This window comes from Ostrinia nubilalis, chromosome 6 (genome assembly GCF_963855985.1).
Source record: "Ostrinia nubilalis chromosome 6, ilOstNubi1.1, whole genome shotgun sequence".
NCBI lineage: Eukaryota > Metazoa > Arthropoda > Insecta > Lepidoptera > Crambidae > Ostrinia > Ostrinia nubilalis.
The window spans coordinates 8,572,196-8,592,368 of NC_087093.1; the positions used below are offsets into that span (position 1 = coordinate 8,572,196).

General features: G+C 43.3%; 1 protein-coding gene across 1 annotated transcript; it reads right to left on the bottom strand.

Moving 5' to 3' along the window:
• Positions 1 to 274: 274 nt before the first annotated feature.
• LOC135072549 (ATP-binding cassette sub-family C member 10) lies at positions 275 to 20,173 on the bottom strand. Its single transcript, XM_063966505.1, has 22 exons — positions 19,332 to 20,173; positions 19,133 to 19,250; positions 18,895 to 19,053; positions 18,349 to 18,598; positions 17,990 to 18,254; positions 17,665 to 17,902; positions 17,333 to 17,481; positions 16,736 to 16,855; positions 16,233 to 16,620; positions 15,913 to 16,035; positions 15,547 to 15,660; positions 14,794 to 14,973; positions 13,922 to 14,064; positions 13,083 to 13,619; positions 12,877 to 13,009; positions 12,265 to 12,438; positions 7,105 to 7,311; positions 2,794 to 2,921; positions 2,622 to 2,713; positions 2,320 to 2,517; positions 1,520 to 1,751; positions 275 to 488 (listed from the first exon to the last, which is right to left on the bottom strand). The coding sequence occupies exons 1-22, from the start codon at positions 19,941 to 19,943 to the stop codon at positions 378 to 380; spliced, it is 4,671 nt and encodes a 1,556-aa protein (XP_063822575.1). The 5' UTR covers positions 19,944 to 20,173; the 3' UTR covers positions 275 to 377.

Consider the following 20,173-nt stretch of genomic DNA (forward strand, 5'->3'; position numbering starts at 1 on the left):
TCACTTATTTTAGGAGTCATAGAGAAAGATAGATATAATAGAAAGAAGAAACGTATTTGTTATCTAGTGTATCCGCAGCTTTAAGTTGACGGTCAGCGCTCGTCAGTGTATGTGGGCGGAGCTTAACAATTTTTTTTAAATAAAATAATTTATTACCGCATTTAAACATTCGTGCGAGTCGCGACTCGAGACTCCCGTTCGTCTCGGCAAATAGTTTGTCATAAAACATTGCTCGCGACGGTTGGCGACGGCACTCCCATGTCTCCCATACTAATGTTTCGCGAGTCATAAGGCGAATGGCGTGCTCGATAGTGTAAACGCGGGATAAGTAAAGTTATAAAAGGTAACGTACACCGTATGCTCTCCCGGTAGGGACATCAATGCGCGTAGAGTAGCGCGTACAGATGCGAGGTGGGGTCGTCGAGCGCGCGCGCTGGCACGTCGAACTCCAGCACGCGGCCCTGTCCCAGCACGAGCGCGCGCGCGCACTCCAGCACGCCGGCCGCGCGGTGCGCCACGTACACCACGGTGGAGCCGCCGAAGGAGCAGCGCAGCGTGTCCAGGATCACGCGCTCCATCTCCTGGTCAAGGTTCGCTGTGGCCTCGTCCACTAGCACGATCTGCGGCGAATATTGTCCATTTAAAGATCGCATACACGCGTAAATATTACAATGACAACCCTGTGGGGATTATAGACTGATATCAAGTTAATTGAGCATTGTAGCTCAAATATCGTCGATTAATGCGGCGTCCTTTTATTAGTATCTGGAAAACCACGCCCGTTATTTTTACATTTTTGTTACTTCTTCACGTAAAAAAATATGGATCTTGCGCCGCACAGCTCCGTGTCCAAGTATACTTACAGCGGGACAACGTTCAAAACTTAATTAAATAGCAGTCTTATCTTAGCCTGCTGTAGCAGCGCCAGTGCACGCCAAAGCTCCGAATCCAAGTATACTTGGAGAGGGTTCATGTTATCATAACCTTAGTTAAATAGCAGTTTTTCAATAAGATTACCTTACCTCGCTGTAGCAGCGCGCGCGCTACAGCTCCGAGTCCAGGTACACTTGCAGCGGGTCCACGTTCAAACGCTAATTTAATGGCAGTCTAACCTTAGCTCGCTGCAGCAGCGCGCGCGCAAGGCACAGCAGCTGCGCGTGTCCGCGTGCGAGCCCGTCAGCGGGCGCATAGCTCTAAGGCACGTCACAGCTCCAAGTCCAAATATACTTGGAGCGGGTACATGTTAGAGCCACGGACACACCCTTAGTTTAATAGCAGTCCTTCCATAAGCTTACCTTAGCTCGCTGCAGTAGCGCGCGCGCAAGGCACAGCAGCTGCGCGTGGCCGCGTGCAAGCCCGTCAGCGGGCGCATCCAGCCCTCCGCGCGCGACCACATACGCGCGCGCGCCGCACAGCTCCAGCGCGCGCCACAGCTCCGAGTCCAAATATACTTGGAGCGGGTACATGTTAGAGCCACGGACACACCCTTAGTTTAATAGCAGTCCTTCCATAAGCTCACCTTAGCTCGCTGCAGCAGCGCGCGCGCCAGGCACAGCAGCTGCGCGTGGCCGCGTGCGAGCCCGTCAGCGGGCGCGTCCAGCCCTCCGCGCGCGACTACATACGCGCGCGCTCCGCACAGCTCTAAGGCACGCCACAGCTCCGAGTCCAAATACACTTGCAGCGGGTCAACATTCTCGCGGATGCTGCCCGCGAAGATGAACGGCTCCTGCGGAATCACGCCGATGCGCGACCTGGGGAACCGCGACGATGGTGAGAAACGAGTAAGGAAAACATAAACAGGGGGCTTAGTGTGAGACACACTGTGAGTTTACATCAAACGTATTCGATATCGAGTGGTTCAAAAAATCTATGAAGATTTAAGTTCTTCAAACTATCCCCGCTAGGGCGCTGTACAATCCGTCATATATTTAATGTCGTTTTTTGACGTTTGATGTAAACTCACACTAAGCCCCCAGAAAGAACGAGTTATTAATAGATCCACCTCGGCGATGCTGATTGGTTGACAATGACAGTCTTACAAAATCTAAAATTAGTCGAATTTCTACTGTGCCTGATCAGCAGCTTTTAACAAAAATGCTAATCACAGTAGCCCTTCAAATACCAGTGAATCGAGTAATTATAGAAAACAATTGATATCTGTCTCATGGGACCACTTAGGCTGATTTGCACCACCTAACTTTAACCGTGAATGCAACATTAACGTGTTTTTGTATGGAGTTTGGCAGATTTTTGACGGTTTTCAAAGTTAATGTAAGATGGTGCAACAACCCACCCTAGTTAATTATCTTTCACACATACCTTAGAGCTTGTAAATTAAGCTTGGAAAGGTCGACACCGTCAATCACAATTTGCCCTTGCGTCAAGGGCACAAGCCTCAATATGGCCTGCAGCATCGAGCTCTTGCCGGATCCGGTGCGCCCGACCACAGCCATCTTCTCGCTCGGCCAACTCGAGAACGACACGTCGTTTAGCGCGAGTGTGCCGCTGTCACGATTACTGTAAATGTTATTAAAAATCTAATTGTCTGCTTATTAGAGGAGTATGTAGTTGAAATATACGTAATAGAGATCGAAAATCGAATAATGTAGCGAATTAATTACCTGTATTTTAGTGATACATTTTTGAATTCTATCACGCCTTGAGACGGCCAACCATACGGCGGTGCATCCCCACTTATCGTTTCGCTCTCAACCTGACATTGAAAAACATAAGTTAATCCTTAAGTAAACCATTCAGAACATTATACAATAACCAACTTGATTTATTAAATACCTGTGTTATGTATTCGCCGACTCTCTCGACGGCGATCATCTCCCTCTCAGTCTCAGTGAAGGCATTGAGGACGCCGCTGAGCATTGACGTCATCGACAGCGCGTACGATATGGCGAGACCCACCAGACCTGAGGACATGGTATAGTCTATTACATGACTGTACATAAACTGCGCCTATAGACCGCATCAATAGAATATGGCATTTTTGTAAATCTAGGCTATCTCAATCTTCATATCTGATCGATTCGATTGCTAACGGAGCGTTATTAAAAAAAAATAAAAATTTAATATGACTGTCGGATAAGACATCGTTAGGATATTATTGTTATCTGTTGGCGATTAACTGTGTAATTTGATCATATCACCGAACAGTGTCAACAAATTGGTGGAATGGAAATACCCTTTTCATTTGACACGGCTTATAAAGTGAAAGTCAAAATTCATTTATATGCATGGACTATTAAATAGTGCTTACAAATTGTCAAATGCATAGTAAAAAAATGAATCGCAAAATGTGTTGGTAAGCGCATAACTCAACAACGCCTGGACCTCAGATCATAGAAGGGAATAGATGTGAAACGGGGGCGTGGCGCGTGTCTCCGCGATATGCCCAGAAACGAACATCGCCCGCGACGCCAGGTTAGTCGCGATTCAGTCGTACTGAGGAAATGTTCTCCGATATTGTTGGATAATGCGTCGTAACGTGCAATAACATAAGTGAAACGAAGAACTACAGGAACAATGAAGTCATTTACCACATGTAAGTATTGCAAATCCATTGGTATTTTGCTTATAAATAAAAAAAACTAAACATTTTTACGAACGAATTCAGTGCCGTGACATTTACTGCGATATCGAAATTAGTGATGATAAAAATTCAAACACGTTGTACATTGACGATTTAGTTAGCAACCACTTTATGTCATGCGTAACTACTGCGCAATGTATTTTATTTCTTCCGATATCCACTGACGCGTGAAAATACACAGTACGGCCGCATGTGCCGGTCGTAACATAGTGCAGGGCTCGTGTTCTAATACGGTTTCCTATTATCGATAAATAGAAGTAAATTATTATTTTCTATTTTCTAATTTTGAATGAAAAAATCATGAGTTGCTTGCGATTTTTAAGTTTTTACAAAAACAATAACAATAGTAGAAGGGATTAGTAACTGTCAACTATGTAATTACTATAAGGGCTAGTTGAAAGCCTAATATAGGCATTATTTTTGATAAACATAGGCGGTACGAATTTCGCCATAATTAAAAAGTTAATGCGCGATAGTAGTTAATAATAATTACAGTGATCCTGTTATTATTATTAAAGTAAATAATAATATATTACCAATATTGTAAATACTGGTAAAATCGCAAGTACAGTCACGGAATGAAAAGGTTCGTCAGTTTTCAAATTGATTCCTTCAACGAATCGCGAGCACATATTACCTTTTGAAACTATGTTACAGAATAATCTCGACTTAAAGAAAATAATCTTTAACTAATAAATAAATAAATAAATAAATATCCTTGGACATTTTACACTGCGCCTCTAGTCCCAAACTAAGCAAAGCTTGTACTATGGGTACTAGACGACGGATATAAACATACTTAAATACTTTTTTTTTTGTAAATACATACATATTATACATAGAAAACACCCAGTCCAATACAAACAAATATGTTCATGCACACAAATGTTTGTACTGTGCGGGAATCGAACCCGCAACCTCCGGAATAGTAGTCCGTTTCGAACCACTACACCAAACGGTTCGTCAGTAAAGTTCAAAATTATTCAGATCAAAGTTGTTTGACGATTTATCTTGTCAAGAAGATTATTATGATTGATAAACTAAAACCTTCTTGTTGGTTCAACCTGCCATTATTATTTCTATTAAATAAAAAAAACTATTGTCAATTGGTCAATGTCATCATTGCATTGCACTGATATAGATGACCCACGCTGAACTGTCCCACCAAACTCAATGACAGGGGGGCGCTACCATCGTTCAACTATATGGTTTCCAACATGGCAAAAATCTGAACCAGCGATCCGGTATAGACGGTGGCGCCCCACTGTCAATGTCATCGACAGGACAGTCCAGTATTTTGGAACTATAGCTGATTACGTGACATTGGCGAAATCGTGGTTCTCAAAACCAAGTTGTGGCCAAAATAAAAGAAGAAGAAGTAGAAAAATAAACAAGCAAAACCTTATTCGTTAGCAAACGTCATATTTATTTTAATGTTAGCAGCACTGTTTCTTGCACTGTTATGTTGGCAGGTTTGACTCTTACAGTACCTAGTGCAAGCGAAAACCGACACTAAGGTGACGAACCTTTTCATTCTGCGACTGTACCTAAAAGTCATGGGTTAAGCCCATGACTTTTCATACAAACTTTGTCAGTCTATAACTTCTATACTCCATCGATAACGACATTGAGCTTTGGTTGGGGTAAATTAATATAAGGTAACTTCATTTAGTCCCAATAATTGATTCTGAGTTTTTCGTCCATACAAAATGGAACTGACTCCTTTATGCAAAAATCGTTAAAGAACATAATAATAACGTATAATAATAAAAAGGTTTTCATACAAGCATTTTTTAAACCAATTTCGAGCCTTGCCCCCAGGATTTAAAGTATCGATATCTTATCGACTCCATTTTATCTTTCTTCTCTCTAATTGCTTTTTTTCAAAGTGTGCGTCACGTCACGCGGCCATTGACTGGCCATAAGGCACGCCTTCTGGCCAATCACAGCACTTTTAAGCCGGTTGCACATGTTGTCGTAGACTCTCAGTCGCTTTGTTTTTACACAGTTGAATGTGTGTGTGGGAGCTGTGGTGGGGGAAATGTGGGGACACTGGTTCTCGTTGTAGTTACGCGCGACTTCATATCTATTCTCTTTCTATGATCTGAGGCCTGGACCAATGCCAATTTTTCAATTTTTTAAAAATGTTGTTGAAGTTCAAGGATGGTTTATAAAAGTTCGAATAATTTCCGGGAAACCCCTAAAAAAAGTCGAAACTTCACCCGCGCGCTGCCAGCCCTCCACCAGCAACTATATGACGTCACAGACTCCACAGTACCCACCTGGGTCCGCGGCGTGCACGGCTCGCTGCAGCACGGCCAGCGCGGCGGCGGCGGCCACGACGGCGGCGGCGCCGGCCTGCAGGCGCAGCGCCAGCCACTGTGCGGCGCCGGCCGCGCGCTGCCAGCCCTCCACCAGCAACTATATGACGTCACAGCCTCCACAGTACCCACCTGGGTCCGCGGCGTGCACGGCTCGCTGCAGCACGGCCAGCGCGGCGGCGGCGGCCACGACGGCGGCGGCGCCGGCCTGCAGGCGCAGCGCCAGCCACTGTGCGGCGCCGGCCGCGCGCTGCCAGCCCTCCACCAGCAACTATATGACGTCACAGCCTCCACAGTACCCACCTGGGTCCGCGGCGTGCACGGCTCGCTGCAGCACGGCCAGCGCGGCGGCGGCGGCCACGACGGCGGCGGCGCCGGCCTGCAGGCGCAGCGCCAGCCACTGTGCGGCGCCGGCCGCGCACAGCGCCGCGCGCTACCAGCCCTCCACCAGCAACTATATGACGTCACAGCCTCCACAGTACCCACCTGGGTCCGCGGCGTGCACGGCTCGCTGCAGCACGGCCAGCGCGGCGGCGGCGGCCACGACGGCGGCGGCGCCGGCCTGCAGGCGCAGCGCCAGCCACTGTGCGGCGCCGGCCGCGCGCTGCCAGCCCTCCACCAGCAACTATATGACGTCACAGCCTCCACAGTACCCACCTGGGTCCGCGGCGTGCACGGCTCGCTGCAGCACGGCCAGCGCGGCGGCGGCGGCCACGACGGCGGCGGCGCCGGCCTGCAGGCGCAGCGCCAGCCACTGTGCGGCGCCGGCCGCGCACAGCGCCGCGCGCTACCAGCCCTCCACCAGCAACTATATGACGTCACAGCCTCCACAGTACCCACCTGGGTCCGCGGCGTGCACGGCTCGCTGCAGCACGGCCAGCGCGGCGGCGGCGGCCACGACGGCGGCGGCGCCGGCCTGCAGGCGCAGCGCCAGCCACTGTGCGGCGCCGGCCGCGCGCTGCCAGCCCTCCACCAGCAACTATATGACGTCACAGCCTCCACAGTACCCACCTGGGTCCGCGGCGTGCACGGCTCGCTGCAGCACGGCCAGCGCGGCGGCGGCGGCCACGACGGCGGCGGCGCCGGCCTGCAGGCGCAGCGCCAGCCACTGTGCGGCGCCGGCCGCGCGCTGCCAGCCCTCCACCAGCAACTATATGACGTCACAGCCTCCACAGTACCCACCTGGGTCCGCGGCGTGCACGGCTCGCTGCAGCACGGCCAGCGCGGCGGCGGCGGCCACGACGGCGGCGGCGCCGGCCTGCAGGCGCAGCGCCAGCCACTGTGCGGCGCCGGCCGCGCACAGCGCCGCGCGCTGCCAGCCCTCCACCAGCTCGTCGCCCGCGTCCGCCCAGCGCCCGCTCGCGCTCATCGCGCGGATTATTGTCAACCCTGCAGTTATCATAATAAAATCAGTTTATCTCAGACCACGCATGATCCATAGATTTGAAGTTATTCACACACGGTCAATATCATACCGATGTTTTATCTCAGATTTTCTATAAGGATAGATTGCGCACAATAGACTATTTGACACCATTATTATACGACAGATTTCGAAAATCACAACTTAAGAGCGTTTACGCCGTTTGGCGCAAAAACAGTACTTTTTCAACTCGTTACAATCATTAACCAGTACTACTACAAATATGTTATAGGCATAAATAGTTAGGCAATTTCGTCGTCTAAATAGTTAATTGAGAAAATATTGCGATTAGTTTAGTATTCAAGAATTCTATCGAGATAAGTCCACACAGGTTTTGTAAATTTCCACTTTAGCGTCAGTTTACAAGCTGAAATTTTTATTAGAATACTGTGAAAACGATTTAACAAACATTTATATCCTATAGCATAGATCCTTGGGTAAATAGTTATCTGAGAAAATTTTTAGATTTAAGCATTTTACAATAAGAAATCACAAATTAAAAAAACGTGAAATATCCAAAAATCAAAGTGATTTTTTCACCAATATTCTTCCTTTATTCAACACAAAAATAGCTTAATATAATAGAAGAATATCTTATCTAAAATATTTACTTTGAAATTTAAAATAATTCATTGTAATTTTACTAATATTATAAAGAGGAATAATACTAATAATTTATTTGCCATAAATAGGTGGTTACAGAATAGTTAATAGGAATGCTCTGCCAGCAGGGTACCACCTAGTTGTAGAGGGAACATACACAACATATTACAGTTGGAAAATCTTTGCGGTAGGTACCTCGGATTGTAGTTAGTTGGACAGTGGTCATTTGACGGTCACTTGAATCGTCTCACCCCTAAGCTTTTGGCTACCGCCGGCGCACTAAGCCGGTTGATGCCTAATCTCGGAGGCCCGGCTGCACTGAGTCGCTGACTATACTTTTGCGTCGCGCGTTATATGGTCCTATATGGGGCTCGAGTATGGCACAGTGCTGTGTAGTCGTGGAGCATCCTACTGTTCAAAAAAGCGCAACGAATGATATCACTGAGGCACAGGCTGAGGTAATTCGTGGATACCGCATAGTATCCGCAGTCCGTCTATTCCCGGTTGTGGACACTGACTATGTCCCTACTGAGGATAAATGGGGAAAAAATTATTGTCATTAGTGGCGACGTATAACAATCCTACTAATATTATAAATGCGAAAGTTTGGATGTCTGGATGTTTGTTACTCTTTCACTCAAAAACTACTGAACGGATTTTGTTGAAACGTTACAGTATTATTGTTTATAAACCAGATTAACATAATTATAGGCTATAATTTATGACGATATGTGACAAATAAATTTCAATAAATAAATAAGACGTGTCTAAAAAGCGCAATCTATCGTCATTGGTTAAAATCTACAGTGCTGGACAAACTACTGTTTTTGACGTTCGTAAATATTCATGCGGGGGAAGCCGTGAAACGCCATCTATCAAAATGATATCAAACAACAGATTTTACGAACTAAGGAGTAAAACGAGGTCCACGCGTACGAAGTCGCTGGCGGCCGCTAGTTCAAAATAAAATTAATAATATTTGTATTCATCTGGTCTTACTTGACTTTTACTTTACGTATGTCATGCACGATGACATTTGCGTCAATATTTGTGTACGTCCCCACTAGGCATAATTGGGATGTATTATTCTAATTTGTCATACCTAAGTTGTGAGAAAGCCTGTAGCTACAACTGGGAAAGTATGTGTCACCACTGGTGACAATCGATATTATTTATGCCATTTATCCTCAGTGGCGACAAAGCTAGTGTCGACAACCGAGAATAGACGCCAGTTGCGAGGTGACCATAGGTCCCAAGGGGAAATGTACGTGTACGTGCACCACGAGAGGTGGAAACCAAAAGGTAGAGGCTTGAGGATCTAGGCCCCAGAGTGCTGAAGGGTACGCCTGGCCGTCAGCCAAATTTTACGTCGCACCATAGAGGCAGTTCTGCCTGTATTAGAGGAGTGGGTGCGACGGCATGATCGCCTCACACAAAGGGCGACCCAGGTTCTACCGGGCCATGGGTGCTTCGGGCCATTCCTCCACCGTATAGGCTGCAGTCTTGGCACGTGAGTCACCGCAGCAGACTGACACGCTCCAACAGTGCCCAGTCTAAGCGAACGAGCGGCGCGGTTGGAAATGACCTCTCCCTACCAATCGGGAAGAGGCGTGAGATAGATAGATAAACTGTTTATTTGTTGTAACACACTTTTATTAATGCTTTTAACACACACATTATGTATAGTTGCTATTGAAATTCAATTCATCTTCTTCTTCTTCTTCTTTTATTTTGGCAACGACTTGGTATTGAGAACCATGATTTCGCCAATGTCACGTAAACAGCTTTGACAGAGTGTAACAGGGTTTAAAAAAACAAAAGTATTTACATTTCTAATTAAAAGCAAAATTATTTGTGTGAGTACCTAAAACAAAAAAGACAACACAAATTGAGACAACACAAATAAATACATAATATAGAAATTAAAATGTAAGGGAAAAAAAGGGTAGGTAGGATGAAGGATTGGGAGAGGAAAAATAATTTTGATTACCTACAAACGAATTTTGCGGGATTGGATAAATTTTGATAAAAGTTTTAAAAGCGGGGAAATTCAATTCAATATCGAAATAAAGTTAGTTAGTCAAGAAACACACTAGGTGACACCACTGGTATTTTGTTACACAGGTTATTAATAATTTCAACAGTTGCAACATAACAAAAGTGACAAAACAACATAAGATAAAGATGACTAGCGTTTCAAATAGTTCCCTGCGTCAGAGTGATGTGTGCCGCAGCGATGCAAAAAGCAAAGAGCTCAGTATAAACACTACCCTCAAAAGGGCAGAACACTGATTTTCAGCTTTTGCTAGATAACGCATGAAACGTACAGGTACGGAATGAACCCGCTCGCTTTCGGAAACAATATCTACATTAGTAGGTATAAAATATATGTAGAGACAAATAATCTTATGGTATAGTGTGCTTACTTTCTGTGAAAGTGTTCTTTCACAGAAAGAAGCAGTGGAAAGGGGGAGCGAGAGGTCTCAGCCGACACTCCGGTTATCCGCCGCCGACACCCTGGGCGCAAGAGGACAGCTTATGGTCTCCAACTGTCCCTTCCTAACAGGCCTCGGTCGCTAGACATGAAGGTGTCTGGTGGCGGCTAAGGACGAATGCTACAGGCAACAGCCAATGGCGATCATGGCAGAAACAGTCAGGTTTTTAGTGGGTGTAGGGGCTACCCACCTTCTGGTAGGAAGAACCCCACATAACCCACTAACTGCCCCCGCAGCTGGTGGGTATGAAATGTTATGCATTTTCCGGATAAAAAAAGAATAGCAAACAGGAAAAGTTTGTTTTGAATAGAACCGATTTGAAAAAATCTCTCACTCACCATTAAAATTCAAATTTTTTTCTGCTGAACATAGGCTGTATAAAATATTCTCAAAATAGTAAAAAACCTTTGATAATTTACTATTTGATAAAGAATTTACGTATTTATTATTGATTAGGACTAATGTATACCATTATATACGGGAGCGTCGTGTCAGAAACTGGAGGTACTGAAGAGGACATCACTTCGCGCATTGCCAAGGCCAGAGCTACCTTCGCACAACTTCGCCCCATATGGCAGTCACGGAAATTGACCCGAAGGGTCAAGATCAAAATATTCGGGTCCAACGTTAAATCCGTTCTGCTCTATGGGTGTGAAACGTGGAAGGTCACCAAGGTTATCTCGCACCAGCTGCAGGTCTTCATCAACCGCTGCCTTCGCCGAATTCTCGGCATATACTGGCCCGAGAAAATCTCCAACGTCGAGCTATTGGAACGCTGCCACGAAATTCCGATCGACCAGCAGATCAAGCGCCGCAAGTGGAACTGGATCGGCCACACTCTCCGAAGGGACCCCGATCACATCCCTAAGCAGGCTCTGGATTGGAATCCCCAAGGAAAACGCAAACGTGGTCGACCCAGGCAAACTTGGCGGCGCACTGTAGCGGACGAGGCGAAGAAGATCGGCAAAACCTGGAGCGAGATCAAGCGAGAAGCTCAAGACCGAACGAGATGGAGGACTGTTGTGGACGCCCTCTGCCCCATCTAGGGGACATAGGACCATAAGTCAAGTAAGTCATACCATTATTTATAATTATGGAGTCGGTGTTGAAAGATTTGAAGATTTTATAGTTTATTTGGGCTGTCACTTGACAGCCTGGCACACTTTTACGATGGTGGATCAAAGTATTTTGGTTTGACTATAGAGCGTGAGAACACGCACACAGTCATAATTATTTTAGTGTGAATAAAAATAGCATCGAAATTACCTAAACTTGACATGCCACGCTAGACGTAAACGCTCTTAAAACAAAACACTTCATTCTGGTCTTAAAAATTTAATTAATTTTAAATCACCTGGAAATTAAGATTTTTGGTTGCATTGTAATTGAAAAAAGTAGTTTGCGTTGACAAATGACGTCACTTGGTTGTATTGCCATAAAAAATCTATGGCAGTCTCGTTTTGACAGTTTGAAAAAGAACGTCAATGTAGTGTCAAATAGTCTATTTGTTGCCGACGTTTTATCTCAGATTCTCGATAAGGATAGATTGCGCACAATACACAAGTTTTTAAGGTCTTTAAAAACCAGACTGATCTAGGAGATGTTACTGGTTTTCTGAATGTTCGACATACCATCAAGATACAGTAAACTACAAGCGTATGTTCTGCTAAGATTCGCATGTAAATAATGACAACGTTTAATTGTCCCATTATTGATACGACAGATAGTTTGTCATATGATTATTTTGTTAACAACTCAAATAACATAGCCTGTCTAGTACAGTTTTTAGAAGCGTTCGTACAAGATGATAACGCCACTGACCCTCGAGCGTGTCGTTGAAGTGCGTGTAGACGGGCGACAGCGTGACGCTCTGCAGGCGGCGCAGCTGGCGCGAGGCGGCGCGGTAGCGGCGCTGCAGGCGGTGGTATAGCAGCAGCAGCGGCAGCAGCGCCGCCAGCAGCCACGGCAGCCCGTACACCGTCACCGTCACGGCACCTGTCATAGTGTAACCATGTGTCACCGAATTTCGAACTCCTATGTTCTTCTGATTAATTTCGTTGCGGTCCAATGACAGTTTAACTTTCCCCCGGGACAAGCTTGGCCTTCATTGGTTGGGTTGTGGCAGTTGCAGCGGTGGGAACGAGAGGTGGGAATAGTCCCGATGTGTCACCGAGGTAGATAAAATTCCGTAGAAACAATTTTTAGGTTATAGAAGTTTATCGGGCTCGAATGACCAAATTCGTCAAGAGTTTTATATAAGTTACATAAGTTATATGGACATAAAACACTGTACAAAATGCGGACTTAGATCGCAAATAAATTAATAAATACTACAATTTATGAATTTGGTAAATTCATTTGGTAAAAGAAGGTTATCTATGTGATTTATAGTATCAACGGCATAATAAATGCACCTACAAATAAAATTCTTACCTATCAGTGAGAAGGTTTGAGCCAGCAAAATGTTCAGAATGAAGGGCAGCGAGTCGTCTACGGTGTATGTGTCGGAAGAGAATCTATTTAAAATGCGACCCAATGGAGTCATGTCAAAAAACTTCACCTTTGCCTGAAATAAAATAAAGTCATTAAGTACTTCAATAAACCTTGCGGTAAAAATAGCTTCTTATTATGTAACTTACCTTTATAATAGTCTTTAAAAGCATCCTGTGTATACGCTGCGCAGCTTTCACGCCTCCATACGCGAAGAGGAATGCGCGCATTATTGTGAACACGAGATTGATGCCCGCCAGAGCGAAATACATTTCCAGGTAAAAATTGTTGCTGTAACTTGGCACAGCGTCTACTTGCATTTCCATTGGCCTCAATATATTCTCATTAGTTTTATTGGCTACTGACGTATCGTTATTGCTCATGTTATACACTAACGCTAAAGTAGTATTTATCAGCGTATGAACAATATTGTCAACGGCATAAAACCCATGATCTATCAATGTCGTGTTTTCATGAGGGACGTCCATATTTTCAACAAAATGAGTAGCGTTTGTGGAGTTGCTGGGTCTGTCCTTGACCCAGAACGTGAGCCATAGGAATGTGAAGTTTTGTGAGACTTGCATCAGCACCAGCGACATGAGAATAACAATGGTTAGGATGATCCCAACCGATCGGAGGTACAATCTGATGACCCACCAGCTCACAGTTCCTTGCGACATTGCTTCCTGAAAGAGAAAACGAATTTGGTAAAACCTAAGTATATGTCTCTAAAGTTTTTTACCTATCGACGACAATGGGTGCGTTTGGCGGAAAAAAGCGCTTGGAAGAGCTTTGTAAGTAAAAGGGCGATCGCTAAGCGGTAAGCGCTGTCACTGCTAAAAAATGAATGAAACACGTCACTATTGAAGTTAGCAAACGTGTTCTCGCCGACAACTGTATAGTTTGTTTCTCAGCTAACAATCGCTTCCAACCAACTATGCGCAAAACGCACCAAATATCTTAAAAAAATTAATTTATGTACACATACCTCGTCTTCCAGGCTGTTTCGGCTGACATTGTCGTCTTGGCTCCGTTGTGGCGTGTCAAGCGCGCGCGGCGGTTCTTCACCAATAGATTCAGTCTCGCTCGGCATAAACTCTTCCAGGTTGTGCAATACGGTTTCGGGAGGACCTACAGAACATAATCTTGTAATTCTTTCATCTATTGCGGTTTCCTAAAGCTACGTAATATTACGCAACAATAGGCCTCTGGCCATGTTGTCAATAAATTATGTTAGTAAAATTGGAATAATGATTCAGCTCCTCAATAATGTATCACACATGTTCAGATAAATCTTTAAAGATATAGGCAAGTCAATGTCAACATTGTTTGATTTTATTTACTTGCAACTATTGTCACGGACTTTAGACGGCGTTATATGGGTTAGTAAATATTACAATAATTTGCTTGTGATATGAAATACCACGATAGCAAGAGAATGTGTGTTAACTATTTTGTTTAATTTAATATTAATACGTAATAGACTATAATGGTCGCAATTCATACGTGTAACTGAGGGCTGACTGTGAGTTTACATCAAATGTCTATATGTATGACAGATGCTATGACCCACAGCTACGTTGGCCACTATTGTACAGGGTTATTTGTAAAACAACAGTAACCTCCCAGGACTAGATAGCTGACATCAAAAGTAATAATATTTCTTGTACGACTTTTCAGTTATGTTAAAACTTGTAGAACGAATTTTGTTGTATATGATATCAACTATCTACTCCTGCGAGGTAGCTGGTGTTTTAAAAATAACCCTGTATAACAACGACTGCTCGATATTTTCGCATCGGGTCGCGTCGCGTTGTCAAGGGGTGCCGGGTGAGGCAGTGTGTTGACGGGGCCACCGACCTTGTCGCACGATGCGGCCCTCGTGCATGACGCAGACGGCGGAGGCGCGCACGAGGTGGCGGTGCGAGTGCGACACGAGCACGCGGGTGGCGCGCCGCAGCAGCCCCAGCACGCAGCGCTGCATCACGTGCGCCGCCACCGCGCCGTCCAGCCCCGCCAGCACGTCGTCCAGCAAGTACACTATAATAACATTTTGAGCGGGCGTTGACGAGGCAACAAACCAGGGACAAACTTGACCTTCACTGCTTCACTGTTTTTATTGGTGGTCAAGCTGTGGATCCTGGCTATGCAGGAGTTGCAGCGGTGGGAAAGAAAGGTGAGAATAGCCTACGGTTCGTCAACGGTCGACCCGGTAAATAACCGGCACCGGTTAAGGCTTAAGATATATCCGGCTCAAAGGACCATCTCCGTTTTTGGATAATCAAAATTGGATTTAAAATGCCAATATCTGTATGACTATGTGACCTATCAATTCCAAGCTAGTATCTTTAAAAAATCATTAGTAAATAATACCCACATCATGGGTCGGGTTTGTTTACAACGTTTCAAATTAGCTGGTACTTGTGTTTAACATAATATTATTTAAGATAAGACAGAAAGTCTCAAATGAATCGTCTTTTCAACTTCCGATTTAATGAAAACCCAAACAAACTGAGTGTGCACTATGGACTATGGTGACTAGATAACAGATAATTATGTTCAAACAGATCCATATGAACAATGTCACTATTCAAGAAGTTTGCTAATATTGACCTTGTTTCTCATGATAGACAGCGCGCGCCAGCGATATCCGCGCCCGCTGGCCGCCGCTTAGCGTGCAGCCGCCTTCTCCGACGTAAGCATTCCATCCGAGAATGTTCAGGTCCTCTGTTGAAAATAACAAATGTTTCAGCTTTTTGCTTAAATTCTTTGTACAGGTAGGGAATACAAAGTCAATAGTATTTAACCGGTTTCCTGTACTTAATCAGCGAGGCCAGTAACTTCTTGCACAATATGCGTCATCGTGTCATCATTTGGTATTAGAACAAAACGAGCGACATAAGGTAGGCGTAGTGGGAATCCCCGATTTCAATTCCAAGTCCTGTAAAAATTACAATATTTTTTGAAACATGAAATTACCTGTAAGGGCGCAGGCATCCACGACTGTCCTAAATTTAGTTTCATCATATGGTTTCCCAAATATTATGTTATCTCGGATTGTGCCGCGTATTAACCATGGCTTCTGAGAAACGTATCCAAAACCTGTAAGTAATATAATATTACAACCATACTTTCAATTGAACTTAATAACTAACCACAAGCTCTGGATATAGAAAGCTATTGAGTATGAATCATGGATATCAATAACATTAAAGCAAATGAGGTACACTCCCGGCGACAAATAATGACTCACGTGTTGTTTAGCTTCGTGAATGCAATTGATTTAAGATATCACTTACCATTCAGATTCTCTGGTATTTGTATATCACCGTCCTTCTTTATCATTTCCCCGATTATAGCCATTAATAGGGAAGTCTTCCCACTGCCGACTTTTCCTGTAATGCCTATTAAATCTTCCCTACCAATCTCAAGGGAAATATCGTTTAATGTAAAGGGACTATCTAGTGTCCCTGCCTCTGCGGAAGAAGATGAATCGCGTCTTTGAATGCTCACTCTTGATAACTTTTTCTTTGACTTTCCTTTATTTTTTCTTTTCTTTGGAGTAGGTTTTGGTTTTTGTGACGGTTTCGCCCATGTAAATGAGGCGTTTTTAAATATGATAACTTTATCCTCATCTCTGTTTGTATTCACTCTATCGTAATAATCTTCGTAATCACTATCTGAAAGCTAGAAGAAGGATACAAAATGTTTATTTAGATCCAATTAACATAATTAAATTAATGCCCGCCAAAGCGGTTTTTTATTATTATTTTTGTTATTAGTAATTATTAATGGAACATACGTCGAGAAGTTTCTGAATACGTTTTATCGAGACCCACGCCTCTGTGAGTCCATTGAGCACCCATGGGAATGCATTTAATGGTGAAATCAGCATGTTGATAAGTGCTACAGTAGTAAAAACCTGCAACATAAAATGAAAAATTATTTAAAGACACATGACCCCAATTTTAAACACACTACAAGATAGAAATAATTTGAAAAATATTAGTGTATAAATTAATTTGTAATCTTAATGTCCTTGTTTTGTTATCATATCAGATTTGAGTGTGACTGTAAATAAGTCACAATATCGGGCAATTTTAATATGAAAACTATTTATGCATGGAAAATATTATTAATCAATATAAGTTTATACCAATGACTATTTGTTAAATTATTGAAACTTATGATCTTATTTTTTTTTAGCTGTGATAAAGCTGTATTTTAGTTAAAATAGATTGCGACTCTATTTTACGATTGTGAGACTAATGCCCGTTTTCACCATCAATCCCTAATTTTTAAGTGACCCCTATGGTAACACTTATAGGGAATTTTGTTTTCATAGGGGTCACTTAAAAATTAGGGATTGATGGTGAAAACGGTCATAAGTAGCACTTACGGTGGGTGCGTCCAGAGGTTGTCCGCGCAGCGCGTGCGTGCCGAGCGTCAGAGCCGCCACCATGACCGGCGTCGTGGCCCACAGCACCACGCAAATGGCGTCCAAGTACTTGCGCAGGCGCAAATACTTCAGCTCCTGCGCTCGAACCACTGACGAAACACGTTATGATTAGAAAAAAAAAACTAAAAACGTTTGTTATTAAAATAAGAAAGAAGAAAAGCTTAATTCCAATTAAAAGCTAAAGAAAACCACCAATATGGTCTTCGCTTAATTTGAGGCAGAGACGAAGGGCGATTCACAAGAAAAACAAGATTAATTTCGTTACAACTTACCAGATACTCGTCTCAAGAAATAATCCTCCCAAACATGAACCTTTATTGTTCGAATCCCTTTCAATATGTCGCTAATCAAACTAACGCGGGCATCCTTGTGTTTCATCATTTCAGTGCTGAGTTGGCCGATTTTGTTTGCTATGACTTTATTGATGGGTATCAAAACAACAGAAAATGCTACTCCAGCCAGGAAAGATATGCCAACTTGCTGATATAGCAGAACCAATGTGATAACCAACTGAAAGAAATAGAATGTATAAAACTCGATCTTATAATGTGGTTATTGGAAGAAAAAAATATTTAGCCAAAACTAAGATTTACTAACCTGAAGGGGGATACTCCACAGAGCATGAAAACTGGGACAAGAGTTGATAATTCTGTCTGTGTCTGTCGACATGAAGTTCGTTATTTCACCGACACTAAATTCTTTGGACAACACGGTAGATGTCACGCTCAGAGTTTTTCTCAAGATAGTAGAGACAATCGCCCCACGCATTTTAAGCCCAACCAATGACATTAACCAGTTGAAATGCACAATAAAGAATGTGGATACTAATGTAGCTACCAAGAGACCAGCAGCATAGGTGTACCTGCAAGTAAATGTTTAAAATGTTAAATCAATCACAAAATTGTAAATAAGGTCTAGTTTAATTAAATACATATTCGTTTAAAATGAATTTTTACCCCAAATGTTCGTCAATGCTCTCATCTTGGACAAAGGCAACCAATCTGTTCAACAAAATAGGTCCTGCAAACCCTGCCATGTCAGATACAAGCTTCAGGATGCCAATGCTGTAGAACTGAAAAGCAAAGCAGGAGTGCAAGGCGCGCAGCAGCGACACATTCTGCCGACGCTGCGGCCGCACCAGGACTCGCGATGTTGGCGTCACGGGAGTTGAAGATTGTGGCACAGTTTCTCCTACTGAGCCATATCCTAAAAATAAAACATAAGATTAAGAGATATAAATGGATGAAATCTAGTAAAGTTATAATTATCCTACTATGCTGAATTTTTTGCTGACACAGGTAATATCTCTGCTAAGATTTTTTTACATCTTTTATGTTCTTGTTCATCCACCTTTAATAGCTTTTGAATATATTGGTTTTTATGATTAAACAAACGCAATAACATGCTTGCTACGGCACAAAATTGTCAGTGGCAGTGTGATATATTATCTAACAAATGGAATATGTTTAATAATCTGATATAACTTCTATTAGTGTGTTTACCTGATGCAATAAATGGCTGATGTGGCACCTCTGCATATTGTTGGTACTGGTCCACATTGCCCACAAGAGCATGGTCCATTCTTGCTGCCACATAGGAGCAGCGGTACTTGGCAGGTATGTCAAAAAGTTCTTCAGGGTCATTTAATTTGTTTTCTAAACCTTTTAAAACAAAAATGTTACATTTTAGATCACATATAAGGTCATAATGAAGTTTCAATTAAAATTAAAATAAATTTACCTTTGTCAAGCAAGGGATTTAACCAAGATAATGTCAATTTTGAGAAACAGCCAGATCCCTGCATAGCAGTTCCCAAAATACCTTCATCCATGTGGGGCAGGAGGGGAGTGTACTCGCTCTAAATCATAGATATAATTTATGTTAGTTTTCAAACTCATTAGCAACTAAGACTAAAAAATACTTATAAAACATTGCTTACATGTGAATGTTGTGAACCCACAAGGCAAGGTGAATAAAAAGTCGGCCTTGAGTCGCTTGATGGTAAAAGTGTAAAGAAATACAAAACATGACCACAAAGCGCAGCAACAATGTAGGTGTAGGCTGCCCCAGTCAGAATACTGCTCCGAAGAGCAATAACATTCAGCACTACCAACATACTCCATAACACTAGCTGTATGGTCGGACCTCGCGCACTAGAACCTAGGCGATGTTTTAAGGCCAATACATAACCAAAGTGCACCAACCACGCCAGACACGATGATCCAGCAACAAAGTAATCAACAGGATAGAAAACAGAGTCCGCTTTGGTTATGATGAAATATATCTGAACTATAGGAATAAACAGAAGAAAGAGCACTACAAAACTTCGTAAAATAATCGCTCGCTCTTGCATCTTCTCTCTGACGACCCAATCTCTTCTGTAGCCTACATAATAACCAGAGACGATGGTAATTATGAAGTACACGGGTATTTGTAAGAACAATTCTTGAAAACAATGTCCGAAGTCCTTTGTCACGTCGTTCCATGGTTGTAGACCCGTCGGTCCACACATATCTTCCCATTTCCACTTGATATTAAAGAAGGATTCCATGATAACAGCAATGTAAATAGTTCAACTTTGTTTAGTAAATATTATGATTACGAATTGTCACGATAAAACATTTCACTTAATTTCACCACTAGAAAGAAATTCATCATACATTCATAAAGTATATAATTCCACTTTTAGAGAAAATAAATACCACGAAGCACGACGAACGAAACAAACATTTTGCAGACTTTTTTCCCCTTACTCATTTTTTGTGTGACTGACAGTTTAAA